Source organism: Elephas maximus, chromosome 13, assembly GCF_024166365.1.
Source record: "Elephas maximus indicus isolate mEleMax1 chromosome 13, mEleMax1 primary haplotype, whole genome shotgun sequence".
Taxonomy (NCBI): domain Eukaryota; kingdom Metazoa; phylum Chordata; class Mammalia; order Proboscidea; family Elephantidae; genus Elephas; species Elephas maximus.
In genome coordinates this window covers 59,212,481-59,237,713 of record NC_064831.1, presented here as the reverse complement: position 1 = coordinate 59,237,713, position 25,233 = coordinate 59,212,481, and the positions used below count along the sequence as shown (strand labels likewise).

General features: G+C 48.6%; 1 protein-coding gene across 2 annotated transcripts in view; it reads right to left on the bottom strand.

Annotated features, from left to right (window-relative positions):
* Positions 1-544: 544 nt before the first annotated feature.
* NOX5 (NADPH oxidase 5) overlaps positions 545-25,233 on the bottom strand; it is a 39,109-nt gene continuing 14,420 nt past the window's right edge. For both annotated transcript variants that reach the window (XM_049905811.1, XM_049905812.1), the window contains exons 5-16: positions 24,653-24,887; positions 22,607-22,760; positions 22,164-22,348; positions 20,849-21,031; positions 18,077-18,209; positions 17,534-17,676; positions 12,139-12,183; positions 11,518-11,642; positions 11,160-11,244; positions 10,413-10,512; positions 7,345-7,511; positions 545-6,048 (exon numbers count right to left, since the gene is read on the bottom strand). In XM_049905811.1, coding sequence (XP_049761768.1) covers positions 5,917-6,048; positions 7,345-7,511; positions 10,413-10,512; positions 11,160-11,244; positions 11,518-11,642; positions 12,139-12,183; positions 17,534-17,676; positions 18,077-18,209; positions 20,849-21,031; positions 22,164-22,348; positions 22,607-22,760; positions 24,653-24,887 — 1,687 coding nt within the window. In that variant the 3' untranslated portion in view covers positions 545-5,916. The remainder of the gene's footprint in view (positions 6,049-7,344; positions 7,512-10,412; positions 10,513-11,159; positions 11,245-11,517; positions 11,643-12,138; positions 12,184-17,533; positions 17,677-18,076; positions 18,210-20,848; positions 21,032-22,163; positions 22,349-22,606; positions 22,761-24,652; positions 24,888-25,233) is intronic.

The window sequence follows — 25,233 nt, the reverse complement described above, 5'->3', positions numbered from 1 at the left end:
CATTTTGTTCTATTCTTTTTTAAAACATGACAGAAGTCATACATGAGTATGTAGGTAAAATGGTACAGAGCAAAGCACTGCACAATAATACATGAAGTGCAGGGTATAAAAATTACATACCATGAAACATTGCACAGCTAATACATGAGTACACGAAATAGACAAGAGGAAAAATGATCAAGTCCACTTCTGCCTCCTCCATAGTTAAGTCTTGCGAACTATTTTGTGTGCATCTTTCCAATCCTCTTTCTGGGCATTTCTATCTATTCTCACAGGACACATAGACATTGTTTTTGTTTTTTACATAAATAAAATCGTTTCTAACACTTGGGACTTTTACCTAACTTCCACTTTGGAATTCTTTTCAAAATAAAACTGTACAGCTAATACATGTTTATCGTAACAACTTCAAACTTTATAGATTGTTGAAAAAGAAAAAGAAAAAAAATCCCCCTTTCCTTCCTGCCCCTCCGTCCTCAGTCCCCAGAGCAAACAGATAAAATAAATATATTTTTTGTGTATCCTTTTAGAGATTGACTATGCATATACAAGAGTTTAAACACACACATCTTTAATCTGTTCATTTTATGAGAAGGAAGTGAGAGCTCAGAGAGGTTAAGCAGCATATCCAAGGTCACACAGCTGACTGTAAAGGCAAATGTAGTGCCCTGAGCCCTGACTTCCAGGGGGCAAAGTCTTACCCACTGCACATTTCTAAGTTGTCTGCCCAGAGCCAGCCCCGGGCAGTGTCTCTAATCCCTTCCTTAGCCTTGACTTTGTCTACACAGAAGACTGGTGACGGATCTCATTGTTGCCCATGTCACCCTCCACTCCCACGGCTACCCCTCAGCTGCCATTGTATTTACTTGAGCTGCTCGTGGGGCCCTGCCTAAATCATTGGTCTCTCTAATGCCTTCTGTCTGCTGGCCCCGTCCGCACAGCAGAACAGTCCTGTGGAGCCCTGCAAAGTGATCTGGTGACTTGGTGTCTGTGCTTTTGTTCCCAAATTACAAGTGGTTACTCAACCCTTTTTATATGCAGGACACCTGTCTCAAGGGTCCAGTAAACCAGCTGCTGTGGGGTCGACTCCGACTCATGGCAACCCCGTGTGTGTCAGAGCAGAACTATGCTCCACAGGGTTTTCCATGCTGGCTTCTCAGAAGTAGATCCCTGGGACATTCTTGCAAGGTGCCCCTGGATGGACTTGAACTGCCAATCTTCTGGTTGGCAGCCAAGCATATTAACCCTTTGCACCACCCAGGGACTCCCTTTCCAAAACAAAACGTTTTGCCCTAGGGTCGATTCCTCAGGATCGCTCTATTTAAATAATCCCTTTCCTGGTGAAAACCAACATCCAGTTCAGGTCTAGTCCCACCTCTCCGTGCTGAATTCCGGGGTCTCAGAGGTGGGCAGCTTACAGCTCGGCAGGGTGCACACTGGCAATCCATCCTGCATCTGCAGTTAGCCTGTGTGCCTCTCCCTACCCTTCACATGTGTCAGCCTCGCCTGTCTTGGGCCCAGATGTGTCTACAGCATCACCAGCAGCTGGGTGAGAAGTAGAGAAGTCAGCCAGCCATATGGATGCATTTGTTTCTTGTTGACAGCAGGGTGGCGCCCATATGGAAACCTCCAGATGGACCCACCCTGGGTTCTGTACACCCACATTTTTTATCCTGCCACCTAAGATAATATGTACACCTGGAGTGAGCCAGGATCTGCAGAACTCTCCCCAGCCAGGACTGTTCAGCTCACCTGGACCTTAAAATGGACATTCTGCTGGAAAGAAAAAAGAGGGAAGTCCAGAACCTAGGTCCTGAGTACCAGGGAGGGAGGAGTGCGCATGGTTGTGTGTGCATGTTTGCGTGCACACGCATGTGCAGATTTGTGTGCTGGGGTGAAGAGCTAGCAGTTAAAGAAGCTCTAACCTTGGAAATGAGCTCTAATGATTCCACAGTTCTGTCTGAGTCTGAGCCTGGGGGTGTTGGCCTGAGGGGGCAGCTTTGGAATTGGGTGTGGTCTTCTCTGCCCTTCCCTTTGATTCTCTGTCGCTTTACTAGGGGAAAAAAAAAAAAAAATGCTCTGGAGATCGCTGAGTCTGCAGCGCCCTCTCCTGGGTATCTGGAGTATGCCCGGAGAGAAAATCTATGATACAGGCTTATGGCCAGAAGTCAAACAGGGATTTTAGAATTGCTGTTTGTAGATGGGAGAGAGACTGGCTACATGTGAGGGCAAAAGGACTGAGGTCTGGAGTTCAAGTGTGTTAGGGAGGTGAGGACAGGGGCTGGACAAGATGTAAAATGATGATGATGTGTGTGTGTGAGAGAGAGAGAAGGGGGGGAGAGTGGGAGAGGCGGGGAGAGAAAGACATTGTTAAGCAGACTCTGCTCTGCCCAGTTTCCAAGTCATTTGGGTTCATCCTCTTTCCGTGCTCTAGCTCGAAGTCAGGATGCCCTCTTTACCTCACGTCTTTGCTTCAGTGAGTGACAGGTAATTTTCAAGGTTCCCAAGCCAGCTAAAAAGGGGAAAACACAGGCTTGACAGAAGGAAATGAATTCCAAGATTGTGTGCCCTCAAGCTAGTTACTTAACTTCTCTGAGTGTCCCCTTGTGAGGTGAGTACCTACCCCAGGCACATTAAAAATTAAACATATTACGTGCAGATGGGCCCCCAGATATGCTAATCCCCAGGCCCATAAAACCTGTTCCCATTGAGTCAATTCTGACTCATGGTGACCCCATGTGCTACAGAGTAGAACTGCCCCATAGGGTTTCCTAGGTTATAATCTTTATGGGAGATTTCCAGGTGTTGGGTGGGTTTGAATCGACAACCTCTTGGATAGCAGCCAAGAACTTAACCATTGCGCCACAAGGGCTCCTGTTCCAGACCCATGTTGTTGCTGTGTGCCATCAAGTCAATTCAGACTCAAAGTGACCCTGTAGGGCAGAGCAGAACTGCCCCACAGGGTTTTGTAGGCTGTAATCTTTATAGGAGCAGATCGCCAGGTCTTTTCTCCCATGGAGCTGCTGGTGAGTTCAAACCACCAACCTTTGGTTAGCAGACGAGAACTTAACCATTGTGCCACAAGTGTCCCTTCCCCAGACCTACAGAGAGGCTCAATAAAGCTAGTTTCCCTCCTTTCTGTCCACCTTCTCCTTCACCACAGGGCTGACAAGCAGGCCCTACTCTTCCTCTGCTATTCTTCCTCCGGCCCCTCCGAGCATCTGAATACAATATCCCTTCGCAGTCTTTTGTCTGTTCTAGATCTCACTGGGTGTTTTGCCCAGTTCCCTACATCCCTACATCTCTCTTCAGCTTCTTCATCCACTACCCTCTCTTCTCGCTGCTTCTGTTTGAAAAGAACTTTTCCCACCAACTTTGTTTCATCGTCATCCCCAGAATTCCTCCATTCTCCACTCCTTCGCCTCTGCAAATCACCTCCCTCATGTGCTGGACCCCCTATTGAGGGGTGTCATTGTCATGGTGACCACCCAGCTTCTTCACTTGTTCTCCTCCGTGGACTTCCAATCCATGGAAAAGAAAGATACAAACTACAATTCCATTGGAAAGTGCTTGGCTCTGCTTCCACCTAGGCTGCTTCTTCCCAGCGCCCTGGTTGCAGTTTGAGGGAGGAGTGTCTTCCATTGCCACAGAACAGGGAGAACCTAGCAAGGCTGACCACAAAGTGGAGGATGCCTAGAAAATGCGAGGTTCATAAGGGCTTGGGTGTTGGCAGAAGGAAAACGCCTAGCTCAGATCCCAGGGGATGAGGCAAGCCCTCCCGCCTGGCTCCCTCAGCCCAGGGCTCTCCCCTCCCCAAAGTGCCCCTAAGAGAGCTTTTGCATTTGCTGTCCCTGCCATCCACTCCCACCCAGATAGTGACACATGCAAACCGAGGCCAGAACACAGAGATAGAGAGATGGCTCCAGATAGTGTCACACAGGAAAGAGAAGATGCAGAGACACAAATGCCTGCAGCGATAAAGAGCCGCATGTGGAAGGAAGACGAATGTCCTGAACACTTAACATGGTGTCTCATTTTGTCCTCACAATTGTGACCACTGGATGGCATCAGTCCCGCCTTAAAGATGATGACACAGACTTGGAGAGGTTGTCAGGGCCACGTAGCTGGTGTGTGGCGAGCTGCGCTTGAGTCTGAGCCTGTTTGATTCCTAAGCACACAGCTTTTCCTTGGCCCCACAGAGATACACACAAAGAGAATGTCGTGCAGAGCAATGGAGGGACATGGAAGGAAACACCTAGGAAAGAGAGAGATGAAGAAACACAGAGACAAAGAGAGATCTGGATAGAGGTGGGAAGACAAAGCCACAGAGTTGTCGTTAGGTGCCGTTGAGTCAACTCTGACTCATAGTGGCCCAAGGAACGTGGATGAAGTGTTGGCCCGTCCTGTACCGTCCTCACAGTCGTTGCTGTGTTTGAGCCCAATGTAGCCACCGTGTCAATCCATGTCATTGAGGGTCTCCTTTTTCGATAGCCCTCTACTTTGTCAAGCAAGATGTCCCTCTCCAGTGATTGGTCCCTGCTGATGATATGGCCAAAGTAAGTGAGATGAAGTCTCACCATCCTAGCTTCTAAGGAGCATTCTGGCTGTACTTTCTCCAACACAGATTTGTTCCTTCTTCCGGCAGTCCATGCTATAGTCAACATTTTTCACCCACACCACAGTTCAAATTCATCAGCTGTTCTTCAGTCTTTCTTTTTCATTGTCCAGCTTTTGCATGCCATGAGGTGACTGAAAAGACCATGGTTTGGGTCAAGCACAGCTTAGTCATCAAAGTGACATCTTTGCTTTTTAAGATTTTAAAGAGGTCTTTTGCTGCAGACTTGCCCAATGCAATATGTCGTTTGAGCTCTTGACTGCTGCTTCCGTGAGTGTTGATTGTTGGTCCAAGTAGAATGAATGAGAAAACATGTTGTTTGCCCCTCTCTATGGGAATGGGTTTTGGAGAACATACACATTCCAGGTCTCATCTCCAGATCTTTGGAACCTGAATTTCTGGGAGTGGAACCCAGTATGCTGTATTTAAAAAAAGCTGACCCGTATGGCAAAGTATGGGGATCTCTTACTTTGAAATGCATCCAAAAAATAAGATGAACTCGTGGATGGCTAGAGGGAGAGACAGGTGGATAATATGCAATAAAGCCAATAGGTAGAGCAACACGTTAAACAAGGGACTAGGAGGCAGAGAACACCGTTCACAATACAATTCTCTTAACAACCTGTGTGTTTGAAAAACTCATAATGAAATGTTGGAGGAAAGCTCCCTGGTGGTTATGATGACTAGGCAGGACTGGGATGCGTACTGTAGGGGACGCGCCCTCCAGAGGACTTTCTGGGGAGCCGCTGCTCTCTCCCAATCCCATCACACACCCTCTAGTCATCGGCCTTTCGTCTCCTCAGTTTCACGGTCATATGTGGCCACTGCCGAAGTCCCAGGATGCACAGCAGCACCAAGCCAAGCGTTTTCCTTTTCCTTGGGTTCTGAAGGAAATTAATCTGCCCCTCAAGTTCCCCCATTCTAATGCATTGAGCAGGATTAGGCGGTCCCTGGGCTTTGTACTGGCAGGTGGATCATTGGAGCCTAGTGCCTGTCTGGGCACTTTTACCATGACAATAACCAGCGGCCGTCAACTCGATTTGGACTCATGGTGACCTCATGTGTGTTGGAGTAGAACTGCACTCCATAGGGTTCTCAATGGCTGGTTTTTCAGGTGTAGTTCTTTCTACCAAGGCGCTTCTGGGTGACCTTGAACCTTCAGCCTTTCAGTTAGCAGCAAAGCGCATTAGCTATTCGCACCACCCAGGGCCTACACCATTACAATAGCGCCAGTTGATAATCCTATAGCTTCCCAAGCTGACCTGTGGTATGAGTTTGAGGCAAAGCTCTTCGAGGTGGAGCTAGAAGTTCTCCTGAAAGAATTTGAAGTTGAACTGCTCACAATGGCCTTTAAGTACCTTGGCCAGAGCTGGGGAACCACAGAAGAAGACCTGTACTTTGCCCTTCTTCTCAGAGGCCACTTTCTGGAACACCTAGAGTCCATGGGTTGGGGGAAGAGCAAAAAGAAAGGAGAGGTGAGACTGCTGACCTACTTACTGACCCACCCAGCTGGAGTCAACAACATAACAAAGACCCATGAGACAGGAGAGTCAGCAGGGATGGTCCTCCCCATCTTACAGAGGAGGTTGGGGAACTCCATGGTACAGCTGATTGACTTTACAGCAGAGATTCCAACACATAACCATTCAAATAGGAGCCTTTTCCTCAACACATAACACGACCAAGACCCCTTGGTGGGGGCTGGAGCCAGAGATAAGTGAGGCCGTCCACTTAAGGAGCTGTGTCTGTGTGGAGACACCCAGTAACACAGGTGGGGAGTTGGTATGTAAGGACAGAGATGTGCCCAGAGTGCTCCAGGAGCCACACAGGGCATATTCAACCCAAACTGCCTGAACCTCCTACTAGTCCTCAAAGTTGGCCAGTGCCACAATTCAAATGTCTCTTTCCCCAAATCAGTCTTTTTTCTCCTAGTGAGGACACTTTTTTTCACCCCAAATTCTGCTTAAGAATTGCCTTTTTCTCCAAGTCTCCTTGGATGCCCAAGCACCACTGATAACCCATCTCCCCCGCAGCTCTCACTGCCTAGGCATGGCTTATCCACAGCCATTTTAAACGAGTACATTCTGGGCCACTTCCTGCAAAAATCTACACCCCAATTGGTGAGTGCTCAGGAAAAAAAACCTGGTGGCATAGTAGTTAAGTGCTACGGCTGCTTACCCAATTGTTGGCAGTTTGAATCCACCAGGTGCTCCTTGGAAACTCTATGGGGCAGTTCTACTCTGTCCTATAGGGTGGCTATGAGTCAGAATTGACTCGACAGCAACAGGTTTGGGTTTTTTTTTTTTTTTCAGGAAAGAAAAAATAATAATAAATTTTTCTGAGAAATAAAGCAGAAAGACTGCAAACCACTGCGTATCTCTGAGCCTCAGTTTCCTCATTTGTAACATGAGGGGATAAGACTTGATGCTTCCAGAACCCTGTCCACTCTGACCTTCTCACTCTGTTCTATAGGGAGTCAGAGGCCTTGGAGGTCAGATAGGCTAAACTTCCTCTCTGAAGAACTAGGGAAACAGAGGCTCATGATGGAGTAAAGTGTACTAGTGATGGATCCAGGACATAGGTCCCTGCCTCCCGTTCTGGCCCTGAGACCCCTGGCTGGCCTCTGGACGCCAGCCTCATTTTTGCTCCTGGCTGCTGGCCATAATCTGCCCAGTGACTACCTAGGGTCTCAGCGGTCACTGGTCCCTGTAGGCTCTGCTGGCCCTTACCTTGCTCCAGTCAGGCCGCCCAGGCTGGGTCCGTGTCTGGAGCCCTGTGATAGAGTCCTTCTTCTCCTTCTTGGCCAGGAGGTCGAGGGCCATCTGCAGGCCAATGGCCTTCATGTCATTCTTGCCCAGCGCAGAGGTCATGTACATGTGTAGCTCCAGGAAGCGGCCTGGGGGTAGGAGGAAAGGGAAACACTGAACCTTGGTAACAGCTTTTAGCCTCAGTTTACCAGAACATTGAGATATCAGAGTTGAATACTGTATTTAAAACAGAAAGCCTTTTCACTTGAGAGCACTCATAAATACCAGCTGTACTGCATTTTGCAGCAACACAATTTTATAGTATTTGTAGCTGTGTAGTTATGGAATAGGAGTCCTTGGTGGTGCAAACAGTTAATGCCCTGGCTGCTCACTGAAAGGTTGGCAGATCGAGTCCACCCAGGGATGCCTTGGAAGAAAGGCCTGGTGATCTACTTCCAAAAAATGACCTATGGAGCCGTGAGTCAGGGTCAACATGATGGCAACTGGTTTTGTTTTTTTCCATCAGCTTCATATGACAGACTAAGGAAATTATGCGAAAGAAGGAAAAAAACTACATGACAAACATATTAATTGCAGGTTTATTTATAAAGGGGAGAATTAGGAATAAACAAAACGTCCAATAATAGAAACTTGGTTAGATAACTTATGGCACAACTATAATCGTATCATTAGATTAGTCATTAAATGCTACTACCACCATTATTGCTCTACTACTATGATGACGATGGCAGATACACTGAGCAGTTATTATGTCCCAGGCACTGTTCTAAATGCTGTCCAGGTGATGCCTCATTTCATCCTCACAATACCACCAAGAGGGGGAGACTCTTAGTATCCATATTTTCAGATGAAGAACTTAAGGCCAAGAGGTTAAGTAATGTACCCAAGGTTCTATAACTATTAAGGGATTGAGTAAAGATTCAAACCCAAACAGAATGATTCAAGCTCAAGCTCTCGACATTTAAAAATTATAAACCACATATTCTTTACTTCAAACTTTGATGTGTAATTAAAGTTGAAATCAGAGGCCCTAAGATTCAGCTGCTTAATGAGAAACCTTGACAGAGACCTGATGCAAGAAAGTTGTTGACTCAAGTGGCTTTGAGGCTGCAAAGCCCTGGGTTAGCGTGGCCCTTTGTTTACACAGATTAGGAAGAAGCAAACAGCAAATATTTACACACCAGTAACTAGGCAATTTAAATTAAATCTAAACTTTTCCTCCAGCTTGTCATCCTGAAATTGAGTTTCTAATGAATTAATATATGTAAAAGCATTAAGAGCAGGCTCAATGCTATATAAATATTTGCTACAAAGGTCACTTACGAGAAAGGGCAAGGAGCTTCCCTGCCACAGTCTAAGGTTTAGTAGTTATCTTCCAAAGACTGTTGACTTATACTTTAAAGCTTTGAATGTTTGTAATAGAAAACGACATCAGTTTGAATGCTTCCGGTATAAAAGTGTGTCTGATCACTTGAACTTGCAAATGCCTTTATCATAGGCATTTGAATTTACTCACGACAATTTAGTTCCAGTGAACTCAACCAGTACAACAGACCAGACTGATTCTGTTGAAGTTAGAGACACATCTAGAGACATTCCTCCTTATATCAGTTATTTCATAAGTAGAACAAAAAATAACAACTTTAAGGGATTAACTTCAAAACAGTGCCAAGTCTCAGTGTTTCACAAAGATGTCCCATGAAGACTGTGGTGTCAGCCAGAGAAACATTCTATCATACAATGTTTAGTAAAACATGTAGGATATAGCCCTTGGAGGATAGGAAGGGGGAGACAGCAGGGGCTGGAAGAAGGGCATTCAAACATTCATTTTTTTAATTTATTTTATATTTTGCGTGATGTTGAGAAGATACACAGCAGAACATACACCAGTCAACAATTTCTACATGTACAATTCAGTGGCATTGATAACATTCAAGTCATGCGGCCATTCTCACCTCCATTTCCAAATTGTTGCTCCCCCATTAACATAAACTCACTGCCCCCTAAGGTTCCTATCTAACCTCCCAGAGTTCCTGTTGTCAATTTGATCCCATATAGATAGTTTTTCAAAGAGCACAATACTTCATGCAGACATTCCTTCAAACATTCATTTTTGATGAACAAATGAATGTAGAGGCCAAACAGTAAAAGACTTAGCACAGCTAAGATGTTTAATCTTTATCTTAGACCAGTTTCCAAACTTTCTGATTGCCGCTCCATGAGAAAAAATTGTTTGAGCATTTACACTCAATATACATGTTTATTCACATGTTCTTCTCTACCAGTACATTTTGTACTTCCAAAATGTATACTGGAGTAAGAATAGCCAGGTTTACCCTCTCATCTTAGACAATTAGAAAAATGGACAAACTATATGAAAGGATGGTTTCCAGACCCTGGTGCACAGGAAGTGCAGGTGGGGGGCTGACTGCAAAGGGGAATAGGGAACTGGCTGACGTAACGCAAGGGTTCCATATTTGGACTGTGGTGGTAGTCACACAACTGTGTATATTTGTCAGAATGCCATGGTACCATCCACTTAGAATTAGTGAATTGTAGCGTATGTACTTCAATAAAACTAAAAAAAAACACAAAAACAGCGTGAGTCTGAATCATTTGAGAACGTGTCACAATGTCTGCCCCTGGGCCCTGCTCCCAGAGAATCTGATCTGGAAGGATTAGGTCAGGCCTGGGAAGCTAAAGTTGTAACAAATTTCCTACCCCAAATTAAAAGACATGTCAATTAAAAAATTAGAAAAATGAAGGCTATATATTTTTATGTTAAAATGTGAATATGAAAAAAAAATGGAAGGCAATCCTTTAAAATGTCTGGAGCAATCCGGATAGCTGATGGGATTATAAATGATTTGTTTTTCTTTCTGTTTTTTAAGCTTTACAAAATGTTACATTCTAGTGGAAACACGCACATACACACATTTTTGATAGAAATGGAATCATTGAAAGACCTCAGTTAGAACCTAAATTCCCCCTGCCCCCTCCTCCCTCCTCAGGCCCCGCCCCTCTCCTACCATCTTGATTTTCCTCGGCCTGGTCCATCTCCAGGCTGGTCAGCAGGCTCACAAACCACTCGAACGACTGCTGATCTCGGTTAATCCAGACGAAGTCCACCTAGGAGAGAGGCCCTTGCAGTCCGAGGTGGTGTCTACCTCACTCACAGCACGCTCGCATCTGTGGTCCCCAGGGCACACACTGAAAGGAGGAAAAATCCCAGGCTCGCGGAAGTGAGGAGCCTCATGGGACCAGACCCAGATTTTCTCTCATAATCTGTTGTTTACAGCAAGCGGTGTTCTGAGATATTGGCTTAGGATCGGCAGAAAAACATTTAATTTTCTTTTCAGAAACCCTTTCAAATGACCTCTACAGAATTGACTCTCGGTGATAATTGTTTTGTTTGTTTTGTTTTACAGGCTAATGAATTTTCAAGAGGCAAACATGTTTTCATTTTCAAAAACAACCACAGGGTCATGGATAGTAAGCCTCATGGCTAGAGTGGAATCCACGCTCCCTGACTTTCAAGATATACTGCTTTTAGTGAGATGAAGAACGGCTCCCAGAGGTGATGGGAGTGTTGACAGGGAAGCCAGAAGAACACTGGGCATGGCGGGGAAAGAGAGGGTAGAGTGTAGGAAATAAGAGGAACCCCGTGGATAAGAGGTCCTCCTTCCCTCCCCTGCCTCCACACAGAAAGGCCAGGCTTCTGTTCTTGGAGGTGTTCAAGAGAGAACGTCTGGAGGCCTGGAGGAGGCAGCACTCACCTTGTGGAGTTTCATCTCATCATTCAGGACACCATCTATCCAGGAATGCTGGCAGTTGGGGCAAATGTGCTTTCTCTTCTGGTGCCTGAGAGGTGGGAGGAGGAGAGGGAGTTTCAAATTTAGGGCAAACGTGAGATGCCAGAAAACAGTGCAGGGGACAAGGAGAGAGGTTGGGGTGGCAGAGCCCACCCAATGAGGCAGGAGAGGGATGAGACATGAAAAAGGGAGGAAGAGAGGAGAGGCAAGAGAGAAAAGGGGAGGGAGAAGGGAGGAGGAGAGATAGGTGACGGAGAGAAAGGACGAAGGAAGGGAGCTGGAGAAGAGGAGCCGAGGGCCTCCCTCAGGACTGTCCACCCACCTGTACATGATACTCTGCAGGATGGACGCAAAGGGCGTGATGCCAATGCCCGCCCCAATAAGCACGGCATGCTCCGAGGCAAAGATCCTACGGGTGGGCGTTCCATATGGCCCGTCTATGTAGCACTGCACACGAGAGGGTTAGAGAAGGGGAAGGGATGGGCGGTGGGGGGACAGCTGGACTCCATCCTACTGAGCAATGTTCCCAAGGCTTCGAGACCCCCCGTATACATAAGCAGTCATCTCCTAGGCTAATTGACTCTTAGTCCAGTGCTCTTTGCACATGCTGGCTCTTAGTGCAAGTCTGCTTAGTATACTAGAAGGTTAGAGCTCAGAGAACAGGGTCCTAGCCAGCACCCCTCCCATGCACCTGCCACCACCAGGTGTGTGCCGTGGGTGCTGGGCACAGGGAGAGCACATGGCTCTGGGTGTTCTGTCCCTGCTCCTGGAGAAGAAACAAGCAGTGGAGGAGGGTGGGCATCTGTGGACACAAAGAGCAAATTATCTGGGTTCTTGGAAATCAGGCCGTGGGGATTTGAGGAGCTTGAGGACCATGAGCCACAGCAACTCCTCCCCCTTCACTTCCTGTAGTTGCGGGGGTTCTATCCCTGGAGTCTCTTACCTTGATGTTACAGAACTGGTGGTTCTCAAAGGACATCTCCGAGGCCTGGGGAAGTAGAGTAGAGGGTTAGGGGTCTCTGGGATTGGACGGTGTCAGGTGTTTCTCAGAGGCTTCGCAACACTGGCCAGTCTGAGCAGGTTTATAAAAAGGAAATTGTTTTTTCTGCCCAGATCATTCCAGGGAAAACAGAGCTGTCTTGGGGGAGAATATCAGTGGTGTGCTGGTAAACTGACTCTCTGGGAAAAAACAGAAATTCCCCCCCGCCGCCATTTGTAACATCTGTCAATTTCTGTGGTGTAAATACTGCCATCATGGCTTCCACCACGATGACTGTGTTTAATAACCGTGTAAATTCCCGAAAGTTAGACACTCAGCTTCTGCGGGTCACTACAAGTTGGCTTCAGGGTGTGACTGGAAAACACTCAGCCCCACTCGCATCTAGCCGCTCTCAATAATTTCATGTCTCTGGACACGCCTCCCACTCTGCCTATCAGTTTGTCATACTGTGGTGGCTTGCGTGTTGCTGTGATGCTGGAAGCTATGCCACTGGTATTTCAAATACTAAGCAGGGCCAACCATGGTGGGCAAGTTTCAGCAGAGCTTCCAGACTAAGAAAAACTAGGAAGAAAGGCCTGGCAATCTACTTCTAAAAATTAGCTAACGAAAACCTTATGGATCACAACAAAGTATTGTCCAACATGATGCTGGAAAATGACCCCTCTAGGTTGGAAGGTGCTCAGAAAACACAGTGGCTGCAAAAATGGACTCTAACATACCGATAATCATGAAGATGGAGCAGGACTGGGGAACGTTCTGTTCTGTTGTGCATGGGGTCACTGTGAGTTGTAGGGGACTCGATGACAATTAACAACACCAGCACTGAACATTCTTTTCCTTCTGCCTAGAACACCCTTTCTTCCCCAGCTGGCAAATTCCCGTTCATTCTTCAATATCCAGCTCATTGGAAGTCGATTCTCCTTGAAGCTTGGCACCAGGCAGAAAAGCCAGGGCTTCACCTGGCTCACGGAGGAGCCCTGGTGGCACAGTGGTTAAAGCACTCAGCTCCTAACTGAAAGGTCAGCGCTTCTAATCCACCAACTACTCCACAGGAGAAAGATGTGGCAGTCTGCTTCAGTAAGATTTACAGCTTTGGAGACCTATGGGGCAGTTCTACTCTGTCTTACGGGGTTGCTATGAGTCAGAAGTGACTCAGTGGCCATGGGTTTGGGTTTTCACCTGGCTCACAGTTCCATCCCAGCCCTGGGGCTCTGCTCTGGGCTTACTGATGGGAGCTACCTGAGGACAGGGAGCAGATCTCTTTTGCCACTTGTACCTGATTTCTTCAGCTCTGACTCCCCCAGGCCTAAGCACCAGGCAGACCAGACTTGACAAAGTCAACGGGTTTCCTTCTGAAAGGTGGCCCCAGAAGAGGCCTGAAGGGGCCGTGACCAGGGGCAGATTATTCAATAAACCTGGTAGGCACAGGCTTACTTATGCTTACTCACTAATCTGTAGTGAACAATTTCACACGGGTTTCACTTTGATGTGGTGTGGTGAAACCTGTGTGAAATTGTTCACTACAGATTAGTAAGTAAGCACAAGTAAGGCCGTGCTTACCTTGCTTATTGGGTACTCCACCCCTGGCTGTGACATACCCTTCTCTAGTGCCGCGTGCCCCAGCCTCCAGGCCAATCCCCTCATTCCACAGAAGAGGAGCCAGGTCTGAGAGCGTGGAAACGACTTGCCCTGGTCCCCACAGAGCTCAGGTGAGAGCCTGGGCCTCCCCTTCCTGTCCAGCGCTCATCACACCACACCACACGGCTTCTCTGTCTGGGGTGACCGAACAGCATGTTCCCACACTGTTGGACGTGAGCTACTTATGGTGATTTTTAGAAGACACGCTGTGAGAGAGCTATTCCCTTCAATTTTCTTCAAAAGGAGAAAAGAGACTATGGACAGTATATCTTTAAAGTCCCTGGGTGGTGCAAATGGTTAACACGCTTGGCTGCTAACCAAGAGGTTGGAGGTTTGAGTCCACCCAGAGGCACCTTGGAAGAAAGGCCTGGCAATCTACTTCTGAAAAGTCAGCCACTGAAAACCCTATAGAGTGCAGTTCTACTCTGACACATATGGGGTCACCATGAGTTGGAATCAACTCCACAGAAACTGAATTTTTAAAAATATACCTTTAACACATCTCTATCTCTCTCTCTATGTATATTTGGAGCCCTGCTGGCACAGTGGTTAAGAGCTCAGCTGCTAACCAAAAGGTCAGTGGTTTGAATCCACCAACCACTCCCTGGAAACCCCACAGGGCAGTTCTGCTCTGTCCTATGGGGTTGCTATGAGTTGGAATCAACTCGATGGCAACAGGTATATATCTCTGCATGTATATATATGTGTATGTTTATATATACATATGCATATATACATACACACACATATACATAAATATGTATACATATAGAGAGAGAGAGGACCTTCCTCTCTTTCATTGTCTTTTAAGAAAATGAGAGAGAAAGAGAAAGAGCAGTGGCATGCAGTATCAGGCTCCAAGCCTAGCAGGCAGCAATATCTAGCAAGAATTTAATAACCTGGGTTTTCATTGTTTCTACTTTTAGAGCTATCTTCTGTTTATTGCACGTGATACTGATTTCCCATTAAAGACGCAATATAATTAAAATATAATTAAGTTTAAAATAATGTTGGGATGTAAAGAAATGCTAAGTAGAAAAGAGAACCAGTGAGAAGTGAATACGGCAGAAGTTATGAAGGTGGTATACAAACAATTGGCTGCAGAAGCACGCACGTACTGTGGGGACCTTCCAGAATGTGGCACTGCCCCTGAGGCCTTCTCGTCCACGTTCCTAGGACCCACCCTCCCTGGGGAGACACGCCAGCCAATTCTCCCGCCTCCAGCCCCAGCATCCTCAGCCTTACTCCTTCTGGGCCCCAGTCCCTACCTTGGTCCCTGTATCCACGAGCCCTTCGTCTCCAGGCTGCGGAGTCTCCTCGGGCTTGTAGGATATCAGCTCCATAGTGACATCCTTGCTGGAGGCCACGACTCCCTGGGCCGAGGTGTGGGAATGAATGGGCTGGGGCTGCAAACACTGTTTGTTTCAAAGTGGAAATTGCGTTATTATTTACATTGCAAACTGAATACATGTTAGCTTTTTAAAAATTCAGATATTACAGAAATGCTTAAAGCAGAAAGTGAAAAAGTACCCTGAATCAGACATAACTACTCTTCGTGTTTTCTCCATGCCCTTCCAGGCTTGTTTCTAATAGCCATACCCACTCACAGACATTTCCTTCACATAAACGGAACCTTGTTACTGTCGTTAGGTGCTGTAGAGTTGATGTCAACTCATAACAATCCCACGTGACGGAGTAGGAATACCCCATGGGATTTTCTTGGCTGTGATCTTTATGGGAACAGATCACCAGGCCTTTCTCCTGCAGAGCCACAGGGCACTTCCAAAAAAAACCACTGCTATCGAGTGGATTCTGACTCATAGTCCCCTAAAGGACAGAGGCGAACTGCCCCATAGGGCTTCCAAGGAGCGCCTGGTGGATTCAAACTGCTGACCTTTCCATTAGCAGCTGTAGCTCTTAACCACTCCACCACCGTGCTTAGGGCTCCTCGAATGGCACATACTGCTTTGTGATCTGCCTTTCCAATTACTATATCTTGAATAGCTTTCTATGCTAATACATATAAATTTACACAATCATTTGTTTTCAGGCAAGTTACTATTGCATTAGGAAGCCCTTTTGGCGCAATGCTTAAGCACTCAGCTGCTAACCCAAAAGGTTGGCAATTTGAACCCACCCAGCGGCTCCATAGGACAAAGACCTGGCAATCTGCTCCCATAAAGATTACAGCCAAGAAAACCCTTACTCTGTCACACAGGGCCACTATGAGTCACAGTCAACTGCACAACACTCAACAAAATGCTATTGTAAGGGATGATCGATAATTTATTTAGTGCCTCCTTTATTGCTGGTCATTTTGATCACTGTTATTTTCTAATTTACTGTAAACAACCACCCTCTATAAAACAGCACCTCTCCCATCTCTATCCCTTTACCCTGATTGATGTTTCTACATAACAGTGATTATCACCCGACATATATGTATTGTGTTAGTAGAACGTACGCAGGGGCTGTGTCTGTTTTGCTTATTGAAACACCTCCAGCTGAAGAACAGGACCTGGCAAACAGTAGGTGCTATGCTCGATAAATATTTACTAAATTACTAAATGAACAAGGTGATCAATGAACCTTTTGTACTTCCGTCCAATGAGACTTATAGGATAAATTCCTAAAAATGGAATTGCTGCTAGCAGTTATACCTATTGAAAAGTTGGCACATAGGCCCGGACTGCCCTCCAGAAAGATTGTGGCAATTCCTTATCTGGCAGTGATACTCAGGTTTCCAAGGAAACAGCTTGTAACATCTCCATCTACTGATCCGGCGTGCTGCGACTTGCTCGGTTTTAAAATCAGCTACCTTCTTCAGGAGCTTCCCCGGATTAACAGCAGAGAACTCTCCTCTCGTTCCTACCCACTCCAAATCCCAAAACTTTGCTCTTGGTGTGGTTCTGGAAGGGTCCTCTGGGCTGGCCAAGAAGGCTTCCACCTAGTTTTCTCCTCTGGACTTTAAATGCCACAAGGGCAAGGGAGACCTTTCATATAGTAACCTGTTTTTCAGCCAAGAGCACAGCTACTCAGTTTGCATTCAGCCACCCTCAGGCTTCCTTGTCTACTCTCATTTCCTCGGGAGCTCCTCTAGCCTTTCTCTACAACTCCGTCAAATTTTGCATAGCCCAGATTCACTCCACGGCACCAGTAGCTGGTCAGCTTTGTGGGCTTCATCAGTGCTTAAAAGATAACACTTCAATTTCCAAAAGGTAATACTATGATGATGATGGTGATGAAGGTGGCACACCTGGACTATGCTGCCAAGCTCACTCAGTACTTTATGTGCCTTCATTCAATTTGTCCTTAAAAGAATCTTGTGATGAAGAGAAGCCCAGGGTGGGCATTACCGCCATCTCACAGTTGAAGAAACTGAGATTCCAGGAGGTTAAATGATGTACCCAAGGCTATGAAGTTAGGACCAACCGGAGCATATGGAGCTGGGTTTTTCTGCTTTCAACTTCCCCTACAATTTCCGACCTCCACTGTACCCCTTTCTAATTGAGGAATTCAGACTGAGGTATCTGCGATCCTTGGGCTTTGAGGAGGCTCTTGGCCACAGTCAGCAGTTGTCATCCAGTCCTGTGTACACAGCAGTTGCTCAGTGACTGATGCCTGACCAAGAAGAAGAAGCCGACTGGTCCCTGAGGCCTTGCCATCATGGCGGACCCCTTTCTCCTCCACGGCCACTTACCTGGGACCTCCTCTGACTCCTCCTCATCTTCAAACTCCTTGACAGCCTCTTGGAGCCATAGTCCACAGGGTCTGATGTCTTGAAGGACTCACACAGCCTGTTTGTCCACTGGCCTTGGGACCGGATGTGTAGCCAGATGGTGTCTGAGCAAGAGACAGGATGAAGGGGTCAGGGGGTCAGCGCTGGCCTCTAGCAGGGAGTGGCCTCATCTTACTAGAGAAATTGGTGCTGATGCCTCAGCTGCTAAAGCTGAGGTTTGAATGTCCTTCCTCAGGGCTACCCTGGCAGCCACGGCTGTGAGACTCAGAGATCTGATCTTTCCGAGGGAGACCTTACCGTCTTTTGATGAAGTCATCCCAAGCTCACCCTAGCAGAGTAATGCATCACCCCATTCAGTGAGCGTTTGCATGTCTGCCCCCTGCTTCAGAGGGAGCTCTTTGCAGCTGACTTTGTCTTGTGCACCCCTGGTTCCTAGTCCCAGGCCACCTTGCACAGGGCAGGAAGGCTGCAGGCATGTGGAGTGACTGGCTGCTCTGGCTGTACCTTTCTGCTCAGGAGCACTGCTGATGGTGAAGGGGTGCCACTCATAGCGTGCGATGGAGGGGATGTTCAGATACAAGTAGTCACCTGGCCTATAGTGGAAAAGGGGGGGCCGCTTGATGATGAGGTGAGTGACCTAGGGACAGAGGAAAGACAGCAGAGTCATACCTGCAGGCCCAAAGCTGCCAGGAGCTCTGAGGCAAGAAGGCAGAGGCTGGCCCAGCAGCCTCCACCACGCACCTGGCAGGCCCCAGCACCTGTGACTCTCTGTGTTGTGAGTGGGAGCTCATCCTGAGCACACCTGCCAATGTGACTGGCCCCTCCTGCTGGTGGGACATGGGCTCACTGAGCCAGAAGCTGCTCCCAGACAACCCTTCTAGACTCTGAGGGCTGAGAGTGCTGCAGGGGGTGGGAGGAGCCTATGTGACCAACCAGGAAGTGGGCCCAGAGAGGAGGCGGGTGACAATTAGAGAAGGAAAGGGAGTCAGGCTGGGTCTGGAGTGGGGTCTGGAGTTTTACCCCACTTCTTGGGGTATAAACACTGCTTTTTTAGTGAAATAGTGAAGGCTTTTCTCTGCCTGCTTTAACCCCACTTGAGGCTTCTGTAGCACTTACAGCCCGTACTTGGCTGGCATTGCAACCACTTAATGGGCACCTCGCCTTTGAAACCACGTCTTCCTGGACAACAGCTTCCATGTATTGAGCATTTACTACATGCTGGAGCTGTGTGGAGCACTTTAAGTGTTATCTCTTATCCTCACAGCAGCTCTATGAGAGCTATGCCAATCTTCCTCCACTTCACAGATAAGAAGCTGAGGATCAGAGAGGTTAAATAACTTGCCCAAGGCCACCAGCTGGAAACAATAGGATTGGAATCCCAGCAAGGCTGTTGGTCAAATCCCGGAGTCAAGGCAGAAGCCACAGCCTCATTATTCAGCCTCCTACATCCTCGAACTCAAGTTGTCCAGAGCTAAGCCCACCCAGAACTATCTCCTCTTTCTCTGTAGATGGCACCACCATCTACCGGTCACTCAGAGCCCAGGAAACATCCTAGACTCCTGCCTCTCTCTCATCCCAACATACGGCCAGTTACATCTTGAGTCCTCCTCTGATATGTAACCCCCTCCATCCCATAGCCACTGCCTTGGGATCAGAGCTCAGAGTCAAGACCCTCAGGGGTGCCCATCTCCATACTGGCCACAGCCTCTAAGCTGGTCCTCTCTAAATTGTGCCACAAAGCAACTCAAGAAATCTAGCTAGAATAAATGGACCATGTTGTCCCAGCTCAAAACCACCACCCCGCCCTGCTCCGTGGTTCCCTGTGGTCTGCAGATGAGGCTCCCAGCACAGCTGACAGGCCCATCATGGTCAGTTCCCTGCCCACCTCTCCAGTTTCTCCTGGCGACCTGATACTGACTTGAAGCTGTGGCTATGCCAAATTACCCACATTTCACCAAATGCAGAATACCCTTTCCCACCTCTGTGCCTTTGCTCATGCTGTTCCTTCTCCCAGGTATACCCTTCCCAGTCTTATCTATCCAACAAACTCCTATTTATCTTTCAAAACCCTATATGACATCTTCTCTCTTCTTTTGAAGACTTCTCTGACCTCTCCAAGACAAAGGGTTTAACAGCTCCTGTCACCCGTTCTCTCATCTACACGGCTCCGCCCTGTAACAAAAGGGCTGACTCCTCCTAGCCTGTGGGTTTGTGGATAGCAGGACACTGCCTAAGCCTTCTCTGGGTCTCTAGCACCTAGCAAAGGGCCCGGCACCTTGGAGGCACTTCATATGTGCTTGCTGAGCTGAACTGAGACTGTTCCACCCAGACCTGGCCATTGATGGTATCCTGCCTGCCCCTTCCTAAAGCATCTGCAGTGAGATGGGTTGCTTTTGTGTGGCCTTCCTTGCCACAGTCTTGTAACTCCCACCAAAGTGACTGGGTGGGACTGTGCAAATAAGGCAATTGTGGCCTACCAAGGGGATCAGTCAGTTTTGCTTTAAAAGAGAGCCAATTCCAGAGCAGAGAGAGGATCCCACCACCACCAAGGAAGGAGAGGCAGAGAGACAGCTGCAGGAGAGACTGGCAGGAGATGGCACAGTGGGCTTCCCGGCCCACAGAATGAGAAAACTGAGTGCCTTTGGGCTGCAGCTACTGGCAGAGTGAGCTTTCTCACTCTGGGCACTTATGGGCAGAGCTAAAAGAGCTTTGTAACACTTGCCCCTGAGCAGGGCAGAGGCCACGGGTCAGAGAGATGCATGCCTGTGGCACGGCTGGGAAAGGCTGTCCTGATGGAAGAACTGTCTTCTGAGCCTTCCTGAACCTGAATTGTAACCTGTTACTTCCCCAATAAACCCCATAATCTTGAGTATTGTCTGTGAGTTCTGTGTGGCCGTCATGTTGCAATCAATTATCAAACCCAGCAGAGAAGTAGAGAGTGCCATGGGGGGACAGTTGGTGTCAGAATTGGTAAAGATGACAAAGAGGGTACGCATGTCTGACCTCCACCTCATAGGAATCAGCCTTGGGCTGTTGATTTTGTTCCTCCTTCCCCCTTGTGAAGTTGGAGGTGGTTAGACTCTGCCTCCATGTCATTTTTACACATCACTCCTGGAGGGCTGGACAGGTCTTGTCCTTTGCTTGTCTCTTTGGCAGTCCTGGGGTTATACTAGTCCCTTACTCCTTCAGGGCCTAACAAGGAACCCAACTGCTCCACCCACCACCTGTGGCTCCTCTCAGCCCCTCAGAGTGAGATGGGGAAGGGCCCTCTTGCACCTTGGAGGGGAGAAGGTTGACTTCTACAATGCACACAGCCGCCATGCGGGACACCACCAGCCCGATGACCTTTTCCAGGAGGAACAAGATGCCGGGGACCAGCAGCCACTTCCAGAAGTTGGGCCCATGCGCGATAAGCAGGCCCCATATGGGGAGATAGGACAGGTGGGTCCAATAGAACACCTGTGAGGGGAGGGAGGAGTAAACAGCTACAGCTCAAGGTCAGGGGGTGGTGGTGGGTGGAACAGAGTAGGGTTCAGGACCATCCTCAAAGCCAGGATGGTGCCCAGAGCCTGGGCCATACACACCCTCTCCTGGGGACCTAGGGGACTGGGAAGAGAAGGAGGTACAGCTTGGGAAGCTTCGTGGATTCTTTGTCTGGTGGCTCAGCTAATGATGTCTGTGAAGGAAGATTCCTGCCAGAGGCAAAGATCTGAAACACCTGCCTGGGGATGTTCCGGGCTGGGTGGGGGACCCCCAAAGGAATCATGGGCTGGGACAAGGGGAGGATCATTGTCCCCATCCCAGTGACCCTTTCTCAGGGCGAAAAAAGGGAAGACAGCAATGGCTTTCTAGGAGGGGGAAGAAAAAGCAAGGGACTTGCTTCAAAGACTGAGTTTTAACACCGACTCCACTACTGACCAGCCATGAAAACTTGGGCAAGTTTCCTGAGTGCCAGCTTCCTCATCCCCTGGTCCCGGGGAGGTGCTCTGTATGTGTCTATTTCTATGCAGTCAGGTCAGCTCGGAAGACAGCAAGGGTCTCCAAACCAAGGGCTTTGTGACCTCCTCTTGAGGAGGCTAGGAAGAGGGAAGCAAAGTTGGAACTAACATTTTCTGAGCACCTCTGTGTCAGGTATACGGTTAGTGGCTTCAGTATTATCTCATAACATTTTCTCTAGACAGTATAACCAAATTATCTCATTTAATTCCTAAAGTAACTTCAAAGGGCAGAGAATTAAATCTCCATTTTACAGATGAGAAAACTGAGGCTCAGAAAGGTTGTGACCAGCCAATAGTGGAGTGGGGATTTGAACCCCGGTGAGCCTGTGTTCCTTCCCCACCACGTGCTGTCTTGAGCCCAGCTCAATCCAATTAGAGTGAGCTGATAAACCAGTGAAAAGGCAGAACCTTCTAAAGCAAAACATTCTCATTTCAACTGGGGATTAAATGGCAGAACCCCAATCACACGCAAATAATATGCAGACCAGCCTGGGACCTTCCTGGGCTATGACCCTGGGGTAAGTTAGAGGAGATAGAGCAAGAACAGGGAGGGAGCCTGACGTGGGGAGAGGCAAAGGGGCAGGACCGGGCACCTCAAAGTGGCCGCTTCTGCGGACGCAGGAGCTGGAGCAGGCGAACATGAGGAGGAGCAGCAGGAGCAGGGCCACCCCGGTCCACGTGGGGACTGCCGGGACATGGGCCCAGCCAACAGCAGGCCTCACGGTGGGCCTCAGGTCCCAGGACGGCAAGGGGCTGGCCTCGGACTGAGCCTGGAGCACTGAAGACATGCACAAGCTAAGCTCTTACCAGGCCACCTTCCCTTTGGCTCCTCCACCCCTCCCCATCCAATGCTGGCATAGGCAGGGATGTTGGTCCAGACGGCCAGCTTACCCAGGCCACCCCTTCTCCACCCACTGGGCAGGCAGGACCCACAGGGGCTGTGCCCATGCCCTGGGCTAAGGGCTGGATAATTGAGTGGTTTGTGAGAAGATCCAGCCTTCCTCCCCTAGGTCTCCTCCTCCACCAGACCACTCACCAAAATTTACAACGTGGGCCACAGCGTGCACAAGGGAGAGCCCCACCACCACGTAGCCCATCAGTTGGTGGAACTGGATGGTCTGGTCCAGCGGCAGGACCTGAGCCAGCCTCGTGGCCCGCAGCCAGGTGAGGCAGCGTCTCAGCATCAGCACCTGGTCCGAAAGTGACAGACAGCCTGCCTTACTCTCCCCCTCTCTGCCCTGTCCTCTCTCCAGCTGCCTCCCAGCATCCTCCCTGGCTGGCTGTGCTTCTTCACCTGGCCCCATCGCCACAGCCCCCTGCTCCCAGGCCATCGCTGGTTGCCGCAGGTCCACGGCTGGGGTCTCCAAAGTGGGGTCTCCAGAATCCATTGGAACAGAGACAGTGTTACAGAATGTCTGCCTGCGTTACTTTATATCTGAACACGTGAGAACACCATAAGCTTTCACTAACATTTAACGTCTGCGCTGCCGTGCTGCCCTCATTCAGTCTGCATGGCAGATAGGCACGTGCCACATGTGGGTCTCGAGGTGCCAGGGCGGGGAGGATGGAGGCTGGGCTTTCCAAAACGCGGGGCCGTCCACAGGGGCTCCCTCACTTGGTCATTTGCTTTCAACGTATTCATGAGCATCCAGATACAGGGACTTGCAGTTGACATTATCTGGTTTTAACTAAGCTAACTTTAACTACCCTTCACAAAAAAATAAGTAGTTTCAAAGGAAGGAGCTCTGGTGGCGCAGTGGTTAAGCGCTTGGCTGCTAACCAAAAGATTGGTGGTTTGAACCCAACAGCATGCTCCGTGGAGAAACACATGGCAGTCGGCTTCAGTAAAGATTACAGCCTTGGAAACCCTATGGGGTGGTTCCACTCTGTCTTATAGGGTTGCTAATGAGTTGGGCTCCACTTGATGGCAACAGGTTTGGTTTTGGCGTGGACCTTATAAACAGTACCTGTACAGAAACTACAGATTGAAGATAGCGCTAATTATGCAAGAGCAAGTGATCAAGGAAATGAACCTACGTGTCTCCCACTCCTGGTATGAACTCTTTGTCAGTCAGTTTGAGGTTAAAAATAAAGCCCGTTCTGACAAGAAGCTGATATTATCCAGAAGAGGAGTTGAACAGAGATGTATATCCATGATCATTAACGATGGATCTTGCCTTATATTGTGCTGTGTGTCCAATAAAAAAATAGGTAAGGATAATGTGGTTGTTAGTTGCCATCTAGTCGATTCCAGCTCATGGGGACCCAATGTGTGCAGAGCAGAGCTGCTCCATAGGGTTTTCAAGGCTGTGACCTTTCGGAAGCAGATTGATTGTCAGCCCTGTGTTCCGAGGCACCTCTGGGTGGATTCAAACTGCCAACTTTTTAGGTAGTAATCAAACGCTTAATGATTTGCACCACCTAGGGACTCTTAATGATAATAGACCATGTATACAATTATACGTTAAACCCGGGTGGCGTAGCGATTAAGAGCTATGGCTGCTAACCAAAAGGCCAGCAGTTCAAATCCACCAGGCACTCCTTGGAAACCCTATGGGTCAGTTCTACTCTGTGCTATCGGGTCACTATGAATCAGAATCAATTTGACAGCAATGCTTTTTGTAACACAGTTATAAATAAATAAACATGTACTGGGATATTAGGAAGGTCGGTTGTTGTTATTAACTATATGAGCATGTGATCAAAAATGGTTGGAAACCTCACTCACTGTCACATTCCAGAGGATCGCATTCCAGCTCTTTAGTCTAGCATTCAAGACCACTGGAAGAGTTCTCTCCTTTGGAGCCCTTCCCAGGAGCCAGTCCATCTCCTCAGGGCCCACCATAGGATCAAATGAAAAGTGCTTGGCACCCTGACAGGCACATTGTAAGAATGCAATAAAGGCCAGCCATTTACTAACTGGCCATGTGACCATGGATAAGTCACTGCCCCTCTCGGAGCCTCAGCCTCCACCTCTGAGTGTTGGCCCAGCATTCCAGGTATCCACGTGTGAGACCTTGGCCTTCCAGGAGCCTACATCACTCCCTGGCCCCTTTCCCCGCATCATGCCAGGGGGCCCTACCGCAATGAAGCTGCAGTTGAAGTTGAGGCACTGGCCGCAGCCTCTGGCCACCATGATGCTGGCACCCTGGGCCCGGTGCGCGCTCGCAGCCAGCGCGAAGAGCAGAACGCAGAGGGCCCCGTAGGTGGCCAGGCAGAACACCTGGCTGCGGTGGTTGTGCCAGTAGGCGAGGGTCAGGGGGCGCGGAGGGCGTGGGCGTGGCCGGGCAGAGGGGGGCGTCAGCCAGTGGGTGGCGCTGTGAAAGAGAGGGGCTTGGCTCAGAGGGACCTGGCAGCACCCCCGAGTTTGAACCTAGAGACCCCTCTCCCGTCGCACCCAGGCAACTCTTTGAACTCTTGAGGCTCAGAGAAACAGAGAGGTCCAGTGACTCACAGACACACAGCTAGTAAATAGTGTGGACCAAAACCAAACCTGTTGCTGCTGATTCCGACTCATAGTGACACTATGGGACAGAGTAGAACTGCCCTATAGGGCTTCCAAGGAGCGGCTGGTGGATTCGAATTGTCAACTTTTTGGTTAGCAGCCATAGCTCTTAACCACTGTGCCACCAGGGCTCCTACGTCTTCTTATTACCCAGTTAA